The following is a 19,409-nucleotide window of genomic DNA, read 5'->3' on the forward strand; positions in this document are numbered from 1 at the left end:
GTCTTCAAACCTGAGGGCTTTCTGCTTGCAAATATGTGACAAATCAACAGACATTTCTGTGCAACGCAAGGTCACAGACCAGTTATTTTGCTTGACTCAGAGGTGGTTTCTGCCTCCTGATACCACCAAAGCATACTGCTTGGGAGACTGCATACAAATTATTGAAATTACTGTGGTGGGGAGGAGAGGGTGATGAAGAAGAAATGTACGTGTGTTACATCAGCCGCTAGTCAACTATTTCTATGTATTTTTAAGCCAGCTTCTCGCCTGTTGAATAACCGAGTTACACTAGTGTGAAGAGAGAGAGCTGATTTCCTCTTGTCAAAATGTTTCACGTTCAAGCCTTTGGTTAGATCATTTAATGAGCAGATGTTATTGTCAGCTTCTTTATATTGTTCATCTAGAACAGCAGGTGCCACACTCAGCTGCAACTTGGAATCAAGGAAAATCTGCCTCTGTGTCAGGGAAGCCAGGATGAGCTGGACTCCCCGAGGGACTAAATGGTACTCCAGTAAAAAGAGCGATCTTCAGCCCTACTCAAAGAGAAATATCCCAGTGTTTTTAGCATCCTTTTGAATGCTTTTAAGGAAGGCTCCTCTCAGTGCTCCTGCATTTCATCAGCTCTCCCTCTCATGGAAACTCTAAATCACGCATTTAAAAATAGACTATCAGATTATCTGGGTAAATCATAAAGCTCAGCTTATCTCTCTCTTCCCCTTCAAAACATACAATTTATTTTGTCCACCAGCTCAGCGGCGCGAAGCCATGAATAATCTCATTTGCTTCAGTAACACCACTCTTTTGATTGTCCCTGCATCTCTCCATTATGGGCACATATGTGCTGGGCTGCCTGTGCCTGCACGACCATGCAAGGAGGGAGGAAGACCTCACAGTTCTGGGCACAAAGGTGTACGATTCTACTTACGGCAGCGATAACACCCACACCAACTGTGTGCATCCTTGCATCACAACACAGCCTTGCACAGCCACGGCGAATAACACCAGCATTCAGCAGAAGTCATGTAGTAAATACTTCAATTATGCATTAAATTGTTGTTTAAAACCAATCTAGGTGTTAAACCCGCACACTTCCCCTGAGGCTATGCGTAATCAATTGAATGAGGACAGTAATATTTTTTTTTCCAGTTTCTCTCTCCCAGTGGTTCGGAAGAACCACACAACGCAGCCTCAAGCAGCAAACCCCGACTCCCAGATACGCACTTCGCCGCCTCCTCCTCCCCCTGCCAGTGCGGCCCATCAGGCCACGGGAGCCGGAGAAAGCCCTGCAGGGCTATAAATAGCTGCTCGGGGGAGGGGGGGAGAGTGCAGCAGCACGTTTCCAAAGATGCTTGCTGCAGAGGGAGGTTTTGCTGGATTAATTCAGCCGGGAAAGGGAACCGCTAGGAAGTTCACTGACACAGCAGGGATGTCTGTGGAGAGGGGGCAGCAGCCGCCCGAGGGAAGCGGAGGGGGAGCGCCTCGCTGGCCGGGAGAGCGGCCAGGTGGGTGCCCCGCTGTGTCCCACCGGCTCTGCAGAGCCCCCAGCCCTCCCGCCCCCGGGGTGGGCACCAAGGCTGGTTTATACGGCCGCGAGGGAGAGCGAGGATAAGGGATCCAGCGGAGCGCTCCCGGCACACGCAGCTTGCCGCCCGTGCCAAGTTCGCCCCGAGTCAGGCAGCCGGTTACACGCACCGGCGGGCCCGGGCCGGGCACCCTGCGCCCGCCGTACCGCTGTCCCCCGCCCCCGGTGTGTCCTGCGGAGGCCGAGCCGGTAGTTCCGGCCAGGAGCAGCCTCCCCCCTCCCCCCCTACCCACAAAGTTTCGGGAACTCCCGCAGCACAGCTGCGGGCTCGCCCCTTCCCGCCGGGACACGCCGGCCGCTGCCCGGTCACCCTGGCCCGGTGGTGCCTTCGCAGGGGCGGCATCCACCCTCCGCGCCCCCCCGCCGGCCGCGCACCGCGCTGCAGCGCCGGCCCGGCCCGGCCATCGCTCACCGTCCTCCAGAGCCGCTGCCGCTTGGCATTGACGGAGGTGGCGGTGACGATGAGGTGGGAGACGGAGACCACCAGCCCGAAGACGATGGCCAGCAGGGTCCGGACGGGCAGCAGCGAGTAGGAGACGAAGGTGACCAGCATGAGCTGCCACATGCCCTGCTCGGGGGCGCTGGGGGGCTCCATGCCGTAGGCGCCAAGCGAGAAGGGGCAGCAGAGGAAGGAGAAGGTGAAGCTGAAGAGCAAGGTAAGCTTGACGATCTGCTGCAGCTGGGTGACCTGCAGGTACTTGACATTGGTGACGATGAAGAGGGAGAGGAAGATGATGCAGTGCACCGGGTGCGAGCCTTTGGAGATGGTCAGGCTGGGGCCGGAGAGCAGCTCCACCAGGGCCAGGCTGGCGGTGAGCACGATGAGGACGGCCAGCGCCTTGAGGGTAGACGTCTGCTCCAGCTTCAGGTTGTAGCTCTGGAAGAGAGCCTCCAGCTCCTTGCAGTCAAACTCGTCCTCGCAGGCGATGGCATCCAGCAGCAGCAGGGGAGGGGGGTCCCCCAGCCCGGCGCCCGCTCCCGCCGCCGCGGCAGCCGGCGGGGAGCAGCAGCAGTGGCAGCACTTCTTCCTCTTGGTCTTGACTTTCTGAAACGGTATTTCCTCCATGTCAGTGCCATTCATAAACCCCGGGGAAGAAATGCTCCTCCTGGTGTCCCCCGCTGCCGCTCCTCCGCCTCGCCGCTCATAAAAGAGAGGGAGGCTGCGAGCCGGAGCCGCGGCCGCCCGCCCGCCGGCCGCCCCCGCCGCCGCAGCAGCTCCGTGGACGCGGGCACCGGGCGCAGCCCCCGCCGCTGCCGCCCGGGCGCCGGGGATGGCTGGGACGGCGACAGGAGAGCCTCGCTCGTGCTAACGTGCCAGCCTTCCCGCCTGCCGCCTCTCTCCCCGCTCCCCTCCACCCTCCTCCTCCTTCTCCTCCTCCTTCTCCTCCTCCTCCTCCCCCTCCCCTGGTGCTCCAGGGATGTTAATCTCCTAATGACACCAAAACACCATCCGAAGGCTTGGAATCAAGCGGAGGGAGGGGTGGGGGCAGAGAGGAGTGGGTGGGAGCGGAGGGAAGGGGAACGGGGGGTAATCAACAGGCGGGTCTCCCTCCAGATACGGCTGTTGGGAGGAGCGGGAGCTACGGTGGCAAACGGGCTCCCGGGGAGCGGGCAACAGTAAGAAAAAAAATAATAATAAAAAGGGAAAAAAAAAATTAAACCCAGCCAGGGGACTGGGGCTAGGAGGAGGAAAAGCGGGGCCGGAGAGAAAGCAGGAGACGGGGAAAGGCAGGGCGATCCCCCGGCCACGTCCGAGAGCATCTCACCGGCGCCGGGGAGTGCGGGGCGCCTGCGCGCCGCTAGCTTGGGAAGCCGGACACGTCCCCCGGCGGGGCATCGCGGCCGGGGGGCGCCCACGCCCCGCGCAGCCCTGGCACCCCGCGCCCCCCGCAAGCCCCCGGGCTGCGGCAGCTGTCTGGCAGCCTTGTGTTGCCCGCCCGCCTTTACATCTGTCTAAATGTATATCAATAGACCGAACCCATCGATAAAGACATGGGGATACATGTAAACGCACAGACATATGTAAATATACAAAATTACGTAAATTTATAAATACACATAAATTTATAAATAGAGGTGAGTCCTGCTTCCTCTGAGAAATAAAGCCTTATCTGCCTGAATTAACATGCTGGTTTTACTCACTTTCCTGGGGAAAAGTGCAGTGAATGGGAAAATTTTCAAGAAAACGCATTTCTGTTCTACCTGGGAGTACAATTCAGCCAGTGGCTGTAGAGGGTTACTCTTGTGACATCAGTTAGTTATCATCCCACATGAAATCGCACTGGGTGCCTCATCAAAACCTTGAGCTGGGAGCCTGCATGGTGTTTTTGAAGAAACCTTTTGGTTCTGCCTGTGATGCTACTACCGCATACAGCTGTTAACAAGATGCCACCAAAGGATGCGATATTCTTTGCTGTAACCGATTCCGTACTCTCCAAACACCAGAGAAAGGACTCCAATGCTTCTTTTGTCGTTGGATCAAGTGCTTGTAAGAATTGGGGCTAGGAAAATGTCAAAATGGAAGACTTTATTATGAACACTTGGCTTTTCAAAGGTAGTGCAGAAAGACTTGCCAAACTCAAAGCAGAATCCTACCATCGTGGGTATGTTGAAGATTTAATCGCGGATTTTTGTGCCAGTGATGTCAGACTCTGGTTCCAGATTCAGGCTGAAGAGCCCTAAGACCAACAGCACGCAGGGATTCTCTTAAGATTTGTTGCAGCTGTGAATGGTGTTGGTACTTCACTTCTGGACAGCAAAGTAGCTTTAAAAAAACACCTCTGATACATGATCTGAAGCAGCATAGTGATTTGTTTTGTATTTTGTTTTTTTTTGTTTTTTTTTTTTTTTTAATATTAATATTTCAGTATTTTATGTTAGTCCTAACTCTCCAGACTCAGTATGTAGCCAGTCTTTTGAACCTGTGCAGAGCTCATTAGGAAACGGGAACGAATTAACATTACTGGAGTCTATGTGTTACAGATTCAAAATATTTCACACTTGAGGCAATGACTGTTACTTACTCTGTGTTCATGTTATGCCGCTCATGGTGGTTTCCTAGACAGGGACTTAGACCCTCAAACACTGCAGAACTGTAAAAATAGCTGGTGTTTGCAGGTCTGTCACTTCCCTCAGGAAGAAAGAAAAGGGGTTGGATTTGCTGGTCCAAGTGCTGGAAACAGGAAGAGATATTTAGCTGAAATGAAATTAAATCTAATAAAAAAAAAAAAAAAAAAGCTTCCTTTGTTTTGCCATATCTCTACTGTGTTTGGAAAGCTAATAAAATTAATCTCCTTGTTCACTTTGGCATCAATTCACTTTGGTTGCACATATATTAGACAAATACACACTGCTACATTTTTACCTGTCCTCAGCTTACTTCTGAGCTCATATATATCCTGAGGGATAAATTAATATTTCACATCTCACACTGCATAAGAGGTGGCACCTGGGTGCCCAGCCCTAGGAACAATCCCCTGAAAGAGTTGTCATGCTAGCAGTTATCATTTCTTTCTTCTGGCTCTCAGCAGCTTGCTGCTGGGAGAAAGGAAGGTGAGTAATTCCCTACAAGGCACCCTGTGGTTTGGATTATTTTCATGCTTCTTACAACCTCAGGTTGGTTTAGTTAGTACATACATGCAGCAGAGAAGGCATGTATGTATGAGACATAAACATCTCTGTTCTTATTTGGCCAAGGGGAGGCAGTGAACCGTTGAAGCTTTATCTTCCTTAGACACTGTAGGAATATGGAAAAGTCACACAGTGATTAACAAAACCCTTCCATCCTTTATACACTGTTTCACATCAAGGGGCAAATACCTCATCTTACCCTGCATTGGGAACAGCCCAATTTTTACCACCCGGTGTCACAAATACAAAGAAGGAACCTCAGAACCTTTGTCTGAAACCGACATCTTATTAAAGCAAATAACCAGCTATAAAACTGCTAGAGCTCCCCAGCATCCCACTGCTTCCGACCAAATGTACCTGCCACAGTGACAGCAGCCTGGTCAAGGGGTTGCGAACCCTGAGCAACACTTTGTGGTCTGTAGTGCACTTCTGGCTCGTGTCTAAGGAAGATAGGAGGTTGGTTTTGATATATAATGCCCTCAAAGTTCTGGATGCTGGCCAGGTCCAAGCCAGCTCTTCCTGTTGAACGCCCTTGCATTTGTAACCAGAGACAACTCAGGGGATAAATGTAGTATTGACAAGAAAAGGCAATTAGAGCCCAGCTCTACCCCCTTTTAGCATGGCAAAACCTGTTTTTTCAGCCTTTTCCTAACAGGCAAGCTGTCTTGGTTGGTTGAGTTACTGGAAATGGAAAACTTTTCTTCATGGAGAGCTGGACGGTGTATGGATCTAGGTTCCACTAAAGAGAAGTCTACCTTTTACCTGGAACAGAGGAATAGTTTTGAAATCAAGGGCTACTCAGAGTTTCAGAACATCTGTTTTTATTTACCTCACGCACAGAGATGATCCATTTAATAATTATTTATTTTTCGCTGTCCATCTTGTTTTACTTTACTCTGCTTGGTACTTGCTTTTTTGTATTTCCTCATCTCCAACAGTTTCAAGCCCTCACCGCCTGGTGCATTGGCTGGAGACCATCTTTGGAAGCAATACTTTTAATAGAATAGAGCTTTTCAGATTCATGACAATTTTAGAATTAAGCATAGTCAAAGTTGGGCATCAACAGAATTTTTATCTTGGGTTAATTTTTACCTGAGCAAGGATTGGAAAACCTTAATCTTTTATCTATATTTAGTATTGCCTACTTGTAACAGAATGTCATTCTCTATCATCTGACACAGGGATAGAAACCTTTTTTTTTCTCCCTCCCTCTGACAGTAAGAGTAAGGACTCTGCATAAAGCTATTGAGAAATTTCTGCCAACTCATTCTAGCAGGCACAGCTTGTTAATGCCACCACAGAAATGTGTCTAGCGAGAGAAAAGCAGTGATGTGGGCAGGACAGAAGAGGTCCTGCAGAAAAGGGTAGGAATGGCCAGGTTTAAACATAAAATTTGAACAGAATGTTTTCCTCCTCTCAGGGGTCTCTGAAATATATTCATCGTTTTTTCTAGATTTTGAGGAAAGCCAAGGTCTGATAAAAAGTGGAAGTATGTTTTTCCAAATCACACACAGGTTTCATTTGGAATCATTATGGGGACTCCACTCACATTCTTATTTCAAGAAATGTAGACTAAGTTTCTGCAGGGCTATTGAAACGCTGTTTGAATGGATCTTAGGAGCATCATAATAACTGTTCCTTAAAATTAATTGTGATTTTAAAAGCTTGATTTATGTTGTATGCATTCTGATCGACAACAAATGGAACAGAAAGTTCTGATATGTACTGCTTCCACAGTTAAACAACTTTAGCAGCAAGTTTGAATTCACCTAATCAGAGAGTTTCTGCTCCAGAGCCGAAATAAACTGCCCAGTGACAGTAAGTGAAAGCCTTACAGCACCTACAAGTTCAGTTTTTAGGAATCATTAGCGTTTAACCTCAACACCGTTCTTCAAAACAACTTCTTGGTTTAAACTTCTCCTTTCTGCTTCTTCATACAAGAACCATCTTTAAAAGACAAGCAATTACCTAAGGCACCCAGCCCAGAACAGGTATGAGTCCTTCAAGGGCAAAATTAGGTTGCACCACTAATCACTCAATGACAAAAGTGTACCTTAGCTTCTGCTCGGGTCTAACAACAGTGGGTTTGCTCGCTCAGTTTCCTTTGGACCACACAGTGGTTTTGCACTCAGGCTGTTTTAATCACAGTTCTACCTGTATAGAAGTCTATTTAATTGTGTAATCTGTTGGAGAAAAAAATATCAGATGAGAGGAAAATTACATTAAGGCCTTGACCTCAAGTCACTTGTCAGACAAGACTGCTGCTAAAGCAATTAGGAGATTTGACTGAAAAATAATATGGTTAAAGTAGCTAATTTGCCAGCAGAGGATGGGAATGAGTTTTCTCCAGTCCTCTGCTGAGCAGAGAGTACAGACATTAAGAGCATTTGAGTCCTTTACCTCTCTCTTCTATTCTAAGCCTTCCAGGAGAGCATGAGACTTATGTGACCTACTGAACTTCTGTATTAATACTAATGAATCTCTCCAGTGAGCAAGCAATGTGCTTTTCAGCCAGCATGGATTTATAGGAGGTCAGCTGGATCCTTCCAGCTTTTGACAAGTAATTCATTTCCTCCATCAGTACTGCATCGACTCTGATTTATCTATTCTTCATCTAAAATTAGAGCCATCTAAAGACTATTATATAGGCAAAATTTCAGGAAAGGGGGTTGGTGCATTTTTATGAGGAATTCATTGATTGTTTCTTTCATGATCACTAGTTCTCAGGAGATTCCCCACATATCACACCCCATATGACCATGCTTCTGTCTCACCACACCCTACTGCACCCTCCCTGTTACCTCAGGGAAATGTCAGGAGTTTTCCTTCATGAGCCTGTGGACAGTAACAGCATGGAAATGACACACAAAAAGGTTTCCAAGGTTCTTCAAAACGGTTTGCTGCACGCTTTGCCAAAGGGTATACAACAGTGATATACATCGATTTAAAAACCCAACATCAAAACCAGAAATCACAAACCTACCCAGAAAAACCTACACAGGGCTCACACTGCCATCTACTTTCATGACTTTGATTTAGGTGTGTAAGTTGGAGCTTATTCTTTTCCGTTGGGGAATAGTGTGCAAGGGTATGCAATGTTGCTACCCTCGGTCGGCTGTGCATGCCTTGGTACCCGCCCGCGGCGCGATGCAGCTGCACACAGAGGTACCGGGTCAGAAACCTGTGTGCCTGTGTGTTATGTGGCCTCGTACTTGTGTCAGAGCTTACTGGCTCGGGTTTCATACTGTGCTCACATGGGTGTGCAGAAACCAGGTCTGAAGACAGCTTGTTCAGGGGCTGCCTTGGGACCTTGGCGCTGCACTTCGGAGACTAGAAATACCATGTTAGCCCGCAGCAGCTGACAACGTTTTCCCTTCTTTCCTTTCGGTAAAGCAGACCTTTCAATACATTGGTATCTTCTGAATCACATTCCAGTCTCTGGCCAGGATATAGCCCAAGCAGTTGTGTTTGATTATTTGCTTCAATAAAGCTATTACTTTATCTTTCCTCGTCAGCTTGTTTAACAGACTTTTTCTGAGCCAACTCCACAGTCGATATCTCACAAAAAACACAATTATAGAAAGCTGGATCAGTTTTCAGGCAAAATATAAATATTTTTGAGCTCCCACAAGCTTCCTTTTGCAAATCCTTTCAGAAAAACAAAGAAAAGAAAACAAACCCAACCCTTCCCCCCCCACATCTCAATACTTGTCCATGCAACAGAACAATAAAGATCTCCCAAACCAATTAGCAGGTTTGGTAGCAGTTTCTGTTATGCAGGCGATCTGATGGACCAAGGCATTCTTAAAAATCCCTTAACTGTAAAAACGTACTCAGTAATGTTGAGACCACTGGGAAGAAAATGTATTGTATTTCTCCTTGCTTCCATGTCAAGCATTCAACTCTCATTTTAGGAGTTCAGCAAATTCCTAGCATTAGGACGCCAGCAGCATTTGACAGCGTTACATGACTCTGATCCTGTTCCATGAAATCGAGGGAAGTTTTGATATTCACTGCAGCTTTATTAACCCTGATGTTATTAACCGTACTTATTTCCCAAGGAAGGTTTCTGTTCCTCTTTATATTCGTATTACCCTTTTCTAAGGTAAGAGCACGGCTTTGTTCAAAGCCTATAGTGTTCTTGTTTCCCTAATGAAATGTAGTTTAGATGCATTTCAGAGTGTGTCTAAGGACAAGCATTTTGCTTAGCATAATCCCTTGAATGCCTTGAAAAGGAAAACCCAAGAGGTAAGAAAAACTAAAGCCAAAAATTATAGCTGAAGTCTACAGTTCACTTCTAGCTGTATTTCTGCCACATCAATTTTAAAATATATACATTAAATAATAATACATATTCACCAGATCTGGTCTCCTCCTGTTGTGCTTATCTCTGAGTTATGCTGCACACATTCTCGGATCAGTTATGCTAATGCATATTATTATTATTTATGAACTGAAACTTTAGGAAACATCTTTCTCTCTCTCTCTTAAATGAAGGCTATCGGTTGCTTAAGATATTTTTTTTTTAATTCCACGTATGTTTTCGTTATGTCAAGTTTTCACTCTTGGTAATATTCAGATGTGCTCTGCTATGACTTTCCCTCACAGCGCACTCATTAGCAGTTCTGTAAATAGCTCCTTCAAGTGCCAGACCTGAGGCTCCCTTCTGGACTTCTGATCTGGGCAGAACTCCACACTGATTTAATTTGGGAGTTTTTCTTGAGTAAGTGTTCCGAAAGCCTGCCTGTTTTCATTTGCAGAGCCTCCTGTCAAAGAGTGAAAAGTACACTGACAATATGAGTTTAATGACAACAATAAAAAGTAATGTATTTGTAGTCAGTTCCTATTGGAGGAAAAGAACTGCTCTTTTATACTAATTTTAGTGTTTTCTGATTATAACGATGAAGCTAACAATAGTTTCAAGACATAGCATACCACAGCCAGACAGTGTGTTCCCTGTCAATTATTTGCACTTCATCACTGAAGTGGATACAGACATAGCCCTTTGCTTTTTTTGTAAACCCAAGGAAACAATCCCCCAAACCGGTGGAATTTGAAATGAAAATCTTAACGATGCTTTTCAAATGGAAAGATAAGCTCGTTACAGAAGGCTGAGTTGCAGAAGACACTAGAGATTCGCTTCGTCTGACACCCCCTCACAAAGACCAGAGTACCCAGAAACAGCGTGTATCGGACATTAAACCCCTGTTCCACTTGATCTCCATCAAGGACCAAGATTCCCTATGTTTTGTATCTAATCTATGTAATGAGATTCTTCGTGTAAGTCCTGCAACTAGCAACAACTAATTAGGTCAAATTAACAGCACATATGTTACCGGATCTATTTTGAGTTTAAACCCTCAAGATGGAGCTACCCTCCCCTTTAAGGTAACAACTAGGTGTTTAAAGCAGCTAGGTGTTAAAAGTAAAAAAAAAAAGACAACTTTATGCTGTGCCATGTTTACTTTTCCTTTAGTCAGACCATTGCTCAACATTAAGACAGATTTCCCATGGCCTTCAATGCTGTATTTATTTTCCTGTCACCCGTGCTCCCCTTTCATCCTAAACAATTTGCATAAACCTGCATAATGCTATTTAGCTTATGCCCCACTGTTACTATAAATAGATGAACTGGAAATTCAGCTTAGTAAAGCAACTTAATTCTTTTCTTGTCTCATTCTTTCTTCCTGCTTACACGCTGTGCATGTGTTTGTGTGCGTGAAGGTGTGACAAAGAAATTGTGTACTCAGAGGGAATTTCAAGGGATAAGTGCTATTGTTTTTATTAATGATGAGAAAAAGCACAACATTTTCTGAGTCGATGCAAAAGTAGGAGCCTTAAGAGCAACCTCAAAGACTACAGGGGTTCCTGTATGTGTGTGTACGTGTGTGTATATGTTTGTAAACGTAGAGAAGCAGGATTTTTTTCTTAAAAAAAAAAAAAAAAGACAAAAAAAGGGAAACATTTTATATTTTTCCTTATGTGAGACAAGTTGAGAGTAATGCAGTTGGGTGGTAATGTTACTAACACTACATCTCATACCTTTCACACAGTCTTCCTTTGTTTTTTTGTTTTCATCTACTTGCTCAACAACCTGTTTGCTTATCAGTCAAGATTACAGTTGAAAATTAAATTTTCTTTAAAAACCTACAGGTGAAATTAAAATCTCATAGAACATTTGTAGTTGGAAGGGACTTACAAGGATCATATCTTTCTTTTTTTTTAAACAAAACAAAATTGATGCTTAATTTTTTTAATAGAAGTAGGCATTTTTTTCTCCTAAGTTTTGTTTGCAAAAATCATTCAGAATACGGTAGTTTAAATATAGGTCTGCATGCTTAAAACTTAGTTGTATATTTGGTACAGCTATTTTTGTAGCACCTTAGCATTTAATCCCTGAGAACGCTTCCCCTTCTCAGCACGGATAGCACTTTAAAGCACAGAGAGGCATTACTCTAAGGAAAGCTTACAGTTGTTTTTAACTCTAGACTAAGTACGTAGAAGCCTGACTACATCCATTATAGATTGGGTCTTATCCTCTAGTCTGAAATATATCTCACTTCTCTAAACAAGGTTAAGTGCTATTTTTCTTCCCTTAATCCTGTTTAGCAAGTCAACGTGGTAGTCTGGGCAGTTTAAATATTCCAGTTAAGTGGGAGAAAGGTCACTGCAAGATTACTGAAAAGGTATCAGGTAACGCTAAAGGGCAAATGCGTTTTCCTAAAGGATTTCCTAAAGGTTTTCCAAAGAATTTCAGGGAAGGCAAGGCAATAAAATAATTTAAAAAAATTAAATATTTTTAAATAACAATAACAACAACAATAATAACCATCATTAACATAAAACGTCCGTAGGAGCATTCAAGTACTGTCTCAGTGATGATGAAACCTGTGCTTATTTTTCTGAGTGAGTTTTACAGCTTGTTCTGGCACCAACCTACCTTTTTTGGTCCCACACTGAACTCCCCAAAAGCTGGGGGTGACCTTTAGCCTCAAGTGCCACTCTGCAGTGCTTGGTGATGAGTTGTGTCCCGTAGTGGCCAGCTCTGCTCATTGCACCACCTAAGAAATATTCCCCTGATTTCAGTGGAAATGTATCCTACAGGGCTGAATCTGGAGGTTAAGTCAGTTGACTGGATAGTTTTCGTCAGCTCTACAGGGTTTTATGCCCGGCTTGTAACTTTTGAGCCTTTACATTCAAGATACATGTGTGGCTGATGGACCTCTTCTGTGAGATTTGCAACAGCCCCTGCAGTCAGAAAGGTGGTTCTGGAGGTCAGTGTGCCCACAAGACAAACGCACCCACCAAGCAAATACTGAAAAGAAGGACCCTATTGACTAATCATTCAAAATTCTCACCTGTAATTTTTTTTCCCCTCCAAGAGCCCCAGAGGACTTTCTTCAAGGACCTGGTGGGAAGACGTTGCAGTGATAACCCAAAAAGTGATGAGAGCACTTTCTGAGGATGCAGGAAACTCAGCTACCACCCATGATGGTGCAGGGATCATGTGCACCACCTCACGCACCAGTATGTGCTGGGGATTACCCAGCTGGAAAGTAGCTTGGCAAATGGACCTGGGGGTCCTTGTGGACACCAAGTTAAGTGTAAGCCAGTGATGTGGCCTTGCAGCAAAGAAGGCTAATGGTATCCTGGGATGCACTGGGAGACATTCTGCTAGCAGGTCGAGGGAGGTGATCCTCTCCCTCTGCTCAGCACTGGTGAGGCCACACCTGGAGTGCTGCATCCAGTCCTGGGCTCCACAGCAAGAGAGAGACACGGATGTACAGAAGAGAGTTCAGTGAAGGGCCACAAAGATGATGAAGGGACTGGGGAACTCTCCATTGAGGAAAGGTTGAGAGAGCTGGGACTGCTCAGCCTGGAGAAGAGGAGGCTCAGATGGATCTCAGCAATGTTTATAAGCAGCTGAAGGGAGGGCGCAAAGAGGATGGAGCCAGGCTGTCTTCAGTGGTGCCCGGTGCCAGGAGCGCTAGCCTCTGGGCACAAACTGAAATACAAGAGGTTCCCTCTGAACGTCAGGAAAGGCTTTTATACTGTGGGGGTGACTGAACATTGTCACAGGCTGCCTAGAGAGGGTGTGGAGTTGCCATCCTTGGAGATATTCCAAAACCACGTGGAAATGGTCCTGGGTAACTAGCTGCACGTGGCCCTGCTTGAGCAGGGGGGTTGGACTAGATGACCCTGAGTTCCCTTCCAATCTCAACCCTTCTGTGATGCTGCAGTTCTTTGGCATATGTGAGCATGGAGCTGCAAACCGCTCTGGTGCAACCCCACTCCAACTGGCAGGCTATTTTATGTGCAGGAAATGTCTCTTTTTTAAAAAAAAAAAATTATACTGTGCTAAAAAAAAAATAAAATTCAGTCTGTCAAAGAAAAAGCAGATTGGAAAATGCAAGATCTGCCCTAAGAAACATAACTAAGAATTGAAAAATACAAAATTATAACTGCATTTTCTAATATACCTGTTCTGCAGGGGTTCGAAGTATTACAAGCTTCTCATGGGATTAGAGAACAATTAAAGGAACAATTACTTTAGACATGCTAGCTGGGCATAGTCATGACTTGGGTGACAGAGAAAGACCCTTACTCTGTCAAAACTGAGGTGCTTCTGAGAAAACAGGTGAAAATCCCCAGTCCCTGGAAAGTATGCTAAAAGAACAGAGGTACAGAAACATTATTTTAGCAGTCCAGTTTTATGCAGCAGTTGCATGGGAGATTTGAGGACTGTAATTTGTGTTTAGGTTCTTAATTTGGTTGCCAAGATCACTCATGGGACCTGACCTAGAGTGTAAAAATGTGCGTGCATGAGCAGAGAAATAAGAAAACTGTGCACTGTCAAGCTGATCTTCTTCACAACCTTGAAATATTCTGCCTGGAAAAGATTCCATAGCATAGCTTTCAAAAGTTATCATGCATGATGATCTGATTTTGTAGCCTTTGCACAGAAGTGAGTAGTATTTCCTCTTACAAATATATTGTGATTTACAGAACTTGGAGGTTTGCAAGATTATTTTTCCCCCCACCTTTAATCATTCACATGATTAAACTCACAAAACAAAAGAAAGGAAATGTGAACAGTGCGAGGTACTATTCACCTACTATATCTGAACAGCATTTGTTTTGGTTCAGCAGCATCCTTGTGTGCCTCATACTATTGTGAGCTTATAATTTCAGTGAAACTCTTCACAGACCCTTTTACATTTAATGTTTCTCTTCACCTTATATAGTATTTCAATCACACACAATAGATGAAATGCTTTTCTAAAATTTCAGTATTTGAAATGGATCAACCTAGCTTTTGAATAGATTTTCAAAACCTATTTATCATCAAGGGGAACTTTTTTTAACCTAAGGAGTTTTATGCATACATTTATGGTAATGAGTACAAGCTATTACGCCTGTCATAATACAAAGCAATTCAGCTAGTATTATTTTCATAAATATTTAAAAGCTGGCACACCTACAGTGTAGGCTAGGGGTATTCTAGTAGAGTCATTAGAAAAAAAGGGAAAAGCTATGTGATTTTCATCTAGATAAGCCTGGCTAAAATAGAAGTGAAGATGAGAAACTTGGGCTTTATTTTGAGTTGGCAGGTTAAACTCAAGTGTAAAGATAATAAGAATAAAAACCTAAGATGTCTTTTCTTCACTGTGTTTTTAACATAATTTGACTAGGTCAGCTTCTAGTTTGGCACAAGTTTTTCTCCCACAGTGTAAACACAGCTCTTGTGAGAGTACATACATACCGCATCTCCCAGGAGACTGCAACCAAGATGCAGTCTTGGACATGGCTTTGATCAACCTGATCTAGTGAAAGGTGTTCCTGCTTATAGCGGAGGGGGGGAGGGTGGGAACAGATGATTTATGAAGGTCCCTTCCAACCCAAACTGTTCTAAGATTTTGTGATTCCGTGTTCCAGCTGATGATTCTAATCATTTAAGACAACATCAGATTCAGTACCCTGCATCCAAGGGTTAGAACAACAACAGGCATACCTGGGATATTGAACCATGGCAGAATCATGTGGAGGGAAGTGTGAAATACATATAGAAAAACAGAGTCAAGTAGATTGCACCTAAAGAACCTCCTTTTCTATTTGTCCAAAAGTAGTGCTCAGTATTAGACCTTTCTCTTCCTTTTTGATTGTATTTGTAAACTTCACCTGGCTAGATCCATCATAAAATACAATTTTTCCTGAGACAGGATTTGACAACACGAGTTGAGGACCCTTGCAGTTACCTTTTTAGGTGTCTCCATTTATTGGACACCCAACTCCATATAGCCGTGGACAGGAACTGAGAAACTTTTTCATCATGAAGATGTAATATATCAATAAATGGGCCGAAGCCCTTTTTCTATCCTCCCTGCTTTGATATCACTGCTCTCTCCTGTAGGGAACTAGAATAGTCTGTTGGGAACTTTTGCCAGAGGAACAACCCTATGTATATTTAATGTGGTTGCTAAATGGTATTGTGTTTATCATTTGTGAATCACTGGAGTTGCATCTGTTTCTTGTAGCTGGATTTTGGGCCTAAAGGTTTATTTTAATGGCCCATTAAACTCCCACCTGGCTATTTTGTTGCTTACACTAATCTATTTGTGTGTTCATCTGCAGATCTTCTAAGGCAGGTAGGAGCAGACAGTTCTTTCCACCATACACTGTAAGGCATTGTGACTGTTGCCCTTTTAAAACGTACAACAGACTCACAGCAATAAGCAACTAGCTGAAGACAGTGAGAGGGTGGAAATCCTTGACTTTTACTTCTACATCTAGAACTAGTGAAGTATAAGGATAACCAAAAGTCATAGCTTCTTAGGAATGATGGAAAATATGAAATGCAGCAATAATGAACTTCATTTTTTCAGTCTTGGGGGAAAAAGGTTTTAGAATGTTGTTTACTCATACAAAAATGTTAACATTAAACTATGGCATTATTGAAGGTATTACTCTTTAGGATAAATTACTTGTACTTTAATAATATCAAAAATATTGTAGATTCATAGAATTATAGAATTCTTTGTGTTGGAAGGGACCTTTAAAGGTTATTTAGTCTAATTGCCCTGCAATGAGCAGGGACACCTTCAACTAGATCAGGTTGCTCAGAGCCCCATTCAACCTGACCTTGAATGGTTCCAGGGATGGGGCATCTACAGCCTCTGTGGGTTACCGTTCTAATGTTTCACCACACTCATCATAAAAAAACTTACCATAAGTTGGTTTCAAATTTAGTTGTGCAAAGTTCAGTAAAGTTTATTGCTTAATAATTCCATTATTGTAGGGTTTATAGCCTAAATAAGCAAGACTGAAGGAGGCTATGGAAGATAAAGGGGATTGACTTTCCTTCATGTACAAGTTCTCATTCTGTTGCATTGCTTGCTAGAAAAGTGGTCTACCCTGTCTCAGTGAGCGTGACATGCAAGCTACCCATCACATGTCAAACTGGTCACGTATTTAAGTTTTTTAAAACCCCACATTTAATCTTATTTCCAATCTATTTGACCACATACTTTTAGCTTTTGCACTTCCACTTGGTCACATGAGCAGTGTCCTGGAGGGCTGCACAGATGACTGCTCAGCTTCCTTTGGTGAGCCATCCGATCTTGACTTACCAGAAGTACAAACTGGTGAAATAACCGTATCACAGTGGAAAAAATAATGGCCAAATTAGGACTTACATCTAGCTTTCCTGCTCATGGTGCAGAATTAGGTTAGGTCTAAAAATACTACTTTTCAACTGTGAATGGCCAGTAAACATAAATGAAGAAGTGTAATAATGTATCCAGCATCAACTGCACACTTGGTACTTAAGCAGTATGATGGATCCCCAAAGTGAAGGTTTTGAAGTCTACATAAACAAAATCAAGCACGGGATCTTTTAAAGTAGTCTGATTTAACCTCTGTCTCTTCCTGCTCAGCCCTCACCAAGACTAACCTTTCCAACCAGTAAAGAGTTATTTGTGATATGTACTAATATTGCTTATCTCTTCCACTTTTAACCCTGAGACATTTGCCTTTTTCTATATTCAGTTAATCAGTACTACTCTGCAAAAAAGTCTTCTCTGTTGATGTAACTGATAGTCAGATAAAAGGCTTTTTTAATCTTAAATGTTGGCTGTTCCACTTGAGATCAACATTTCAGTAGCATTTGAACCATGGGACTGTTAATACCCATTCAATAACCATGTGGCCAGCAATAGTTGTCAGAAAAGAATGCACTGAATTTGTCATTTTCAACCACACGTAAATCACCACCTCTGAGTTTTATATCTGTTAGTCTGCCATTTTAGTACAGAAGAATATACCTGCAAAAATAGTTATCTTTAGAAAGAAGAGCAAGGTCCTTATACTTTGAGCAACAAGCAGCCTGCTTAAGAAACTATGAAAAACACTTCTCAATGTCAAACTCTGTAATACTAAAAGTGGAAACCAACACAGCCTAAAATACAGGTGGGCAACTTTCATGAACATTCAGCCACAAGACATGCAGAATTTATGCAAAATCTGAATTTTCATGAAGCTGTAAAGAAATCAGGAAGAACACAGCCTTTAGAAATCTTTTCATTGGTTTAGAAAGGTTTTGGATCAGGTCTCAGGAAACTGTCAGGCTGATACCTTCTCAAGCACACCTGGAACATCAGAAGGAAGCTTGTTAGGAAGTTAACCAAAAGATTTCAGCATTAAGGGAAAATATATATACAGTCTGGGTAGTTTTGAAAGATATGAAAAGCACAGTTAACAACTGGAAATCATCAGGGAAAATGATTTCTCTCAGCTGGGAGAGAAGTTGGTTTGAAAGTAAAAGCAGGAAAAAAGTCCTGATGAAAACAAAGCGGGTTTAATGAAAAGGTAAAAAAAAAAAAGTTTTGCCTTTGTGCAAAGTTTATTAAACCAGTGAACAAGAACCAAAGATAGGGCATTGATGACTTTAAGACTATAAATTTTACTAACTGGACCTCTCATCAGATTTTAATTTGGAAACAGAAAGATTTCACCCCACCTCCACATAGGAGCTGTTTAGCATGCATCAAAAGAGCTACCCAGAATAAACAAACTCATGGGCTATAGTCATAAGAGATGTGATTCTGGAGACCAATGAAGAGAGCCCTATTATAGTCAAAAAGATATATACATTGACAGAAGGATACTATTTGTGCAGTGTGCTAATGCTCTGTACACGGCAGAGTGGCTGCACTTTATCACAGACACAACACCATATTATGCTCTTTTTTCTGTCCTGGTAGATGAAATTCCAAGGGCAAATACTCTGCTTCCAAAAGCCATTCATATACATACTTGGAACCAAACTTGTTCTAACAGCCTTATCGCTGAAATAAATCTTAATGAAAATTAAAAAAAAAATAAACTTTTGTTTTTAACTAAAGTGAAGTTCAGCTAGACCAAGAGTGGCATTCAGGAGCGACTGCTGGACCCCAGATGGTGGGATTTGCAGAAACAGGGCAAAACCCACCCATTTTGTGCCAAATTCCCAAACACGTTGTTTGCATTTCTTGTGAGGACTTAAGTAAAGATTTCTTTAGAAAAAACACAAATCTCCACACAGTCATCGTCCACCAGAAACAGAAATCCATTTGTTGTCACAACAAATACATCTTGGGCTTCCTTTTCACAACCTCAGAAAAAGAAACCAGGATTTTGGTTGCTCTATTACCCTCACATTCAGAACTGACTTCTTTTTCATCTGGGGGGTTAATTTCACCAAAGTAAACAAGCTGAGGCATCTCCACCAACTGGATTGCCTTTCCTGTTGAAATAGCACTTGTACCTCGTAACAGGGTTTTCCCATCTAACTTCAAAGCAGCTTGGATCTTCCACCACACCTTCTCACTGACTCAAGAAAAAGACAGGGAGCATGTTCAGGGTGCACCTGCAGATCAAAGCAAACATTTTCACTTTGTTCTCCTTGATATGCCTAGTCATCATTTGTTGATGGTAGCTAAATAGCTGGTGCACACTGGATCTTTTTCTTCCTCCTCCCTCCTAGATGTCATCCCTACTGTGGGTGCAATGGCAGGACAGTCATAGAAAAAGGTATTCTAATTGATTATTTCACAGATGTGAATGTTTGTGTTACTCCTTTAAAAATTACTGGGTTTGGACTTTGAAGGAGTACAAAACACTGTGAGTGCACAGGTAGCAAATACAGAGCAAGGAGGAAAGG

At 43.4% G+C, this 19,409-nt stretch overlaps 1 protein-coding gene across 2 annotated transcripts in view; it reads right to left on the reverse strand.

The window, feature by feature from the left end:
- Positions 1–3,061, reverse strand: part of ADCY1 (adenylate cyclase 1) — a 154,327-nt gene extending 151,266 nt beyond the window's left edge. For both annotated transcript variants that reach the window (XR_005827515.1, XM_040591717.1), the window contains exon 1: positions 1,995–3,061. Coding sequence is in view for 1 of the 2 variants with exons in the window: in XM_040591717.1 (XP_040447651.1) it covers positions 1,995–2,663 (669 nt within the window). In the remaining variant the exon portion in view is untranslated. The remainder of the gene's footprint in view (positions 1–1,994) is intronic.
- Positions 3,062–19,409: the final 16,348 nt, after the last annotated feature.

The sequence above is a fragment of the Falco naumanni genome, chromosome 4 (genome assembly GCF_017639655.2).
Source record: "Falco naumanni isolate bFalNau1 chromosome 4, bFalNau1.pat, whole genome shotgun sequence".
NCBI lineage: Eukaryota > Metazoa > Chordata > Aves > Falconiformes > Falconidae > Falco > Falco naumanni.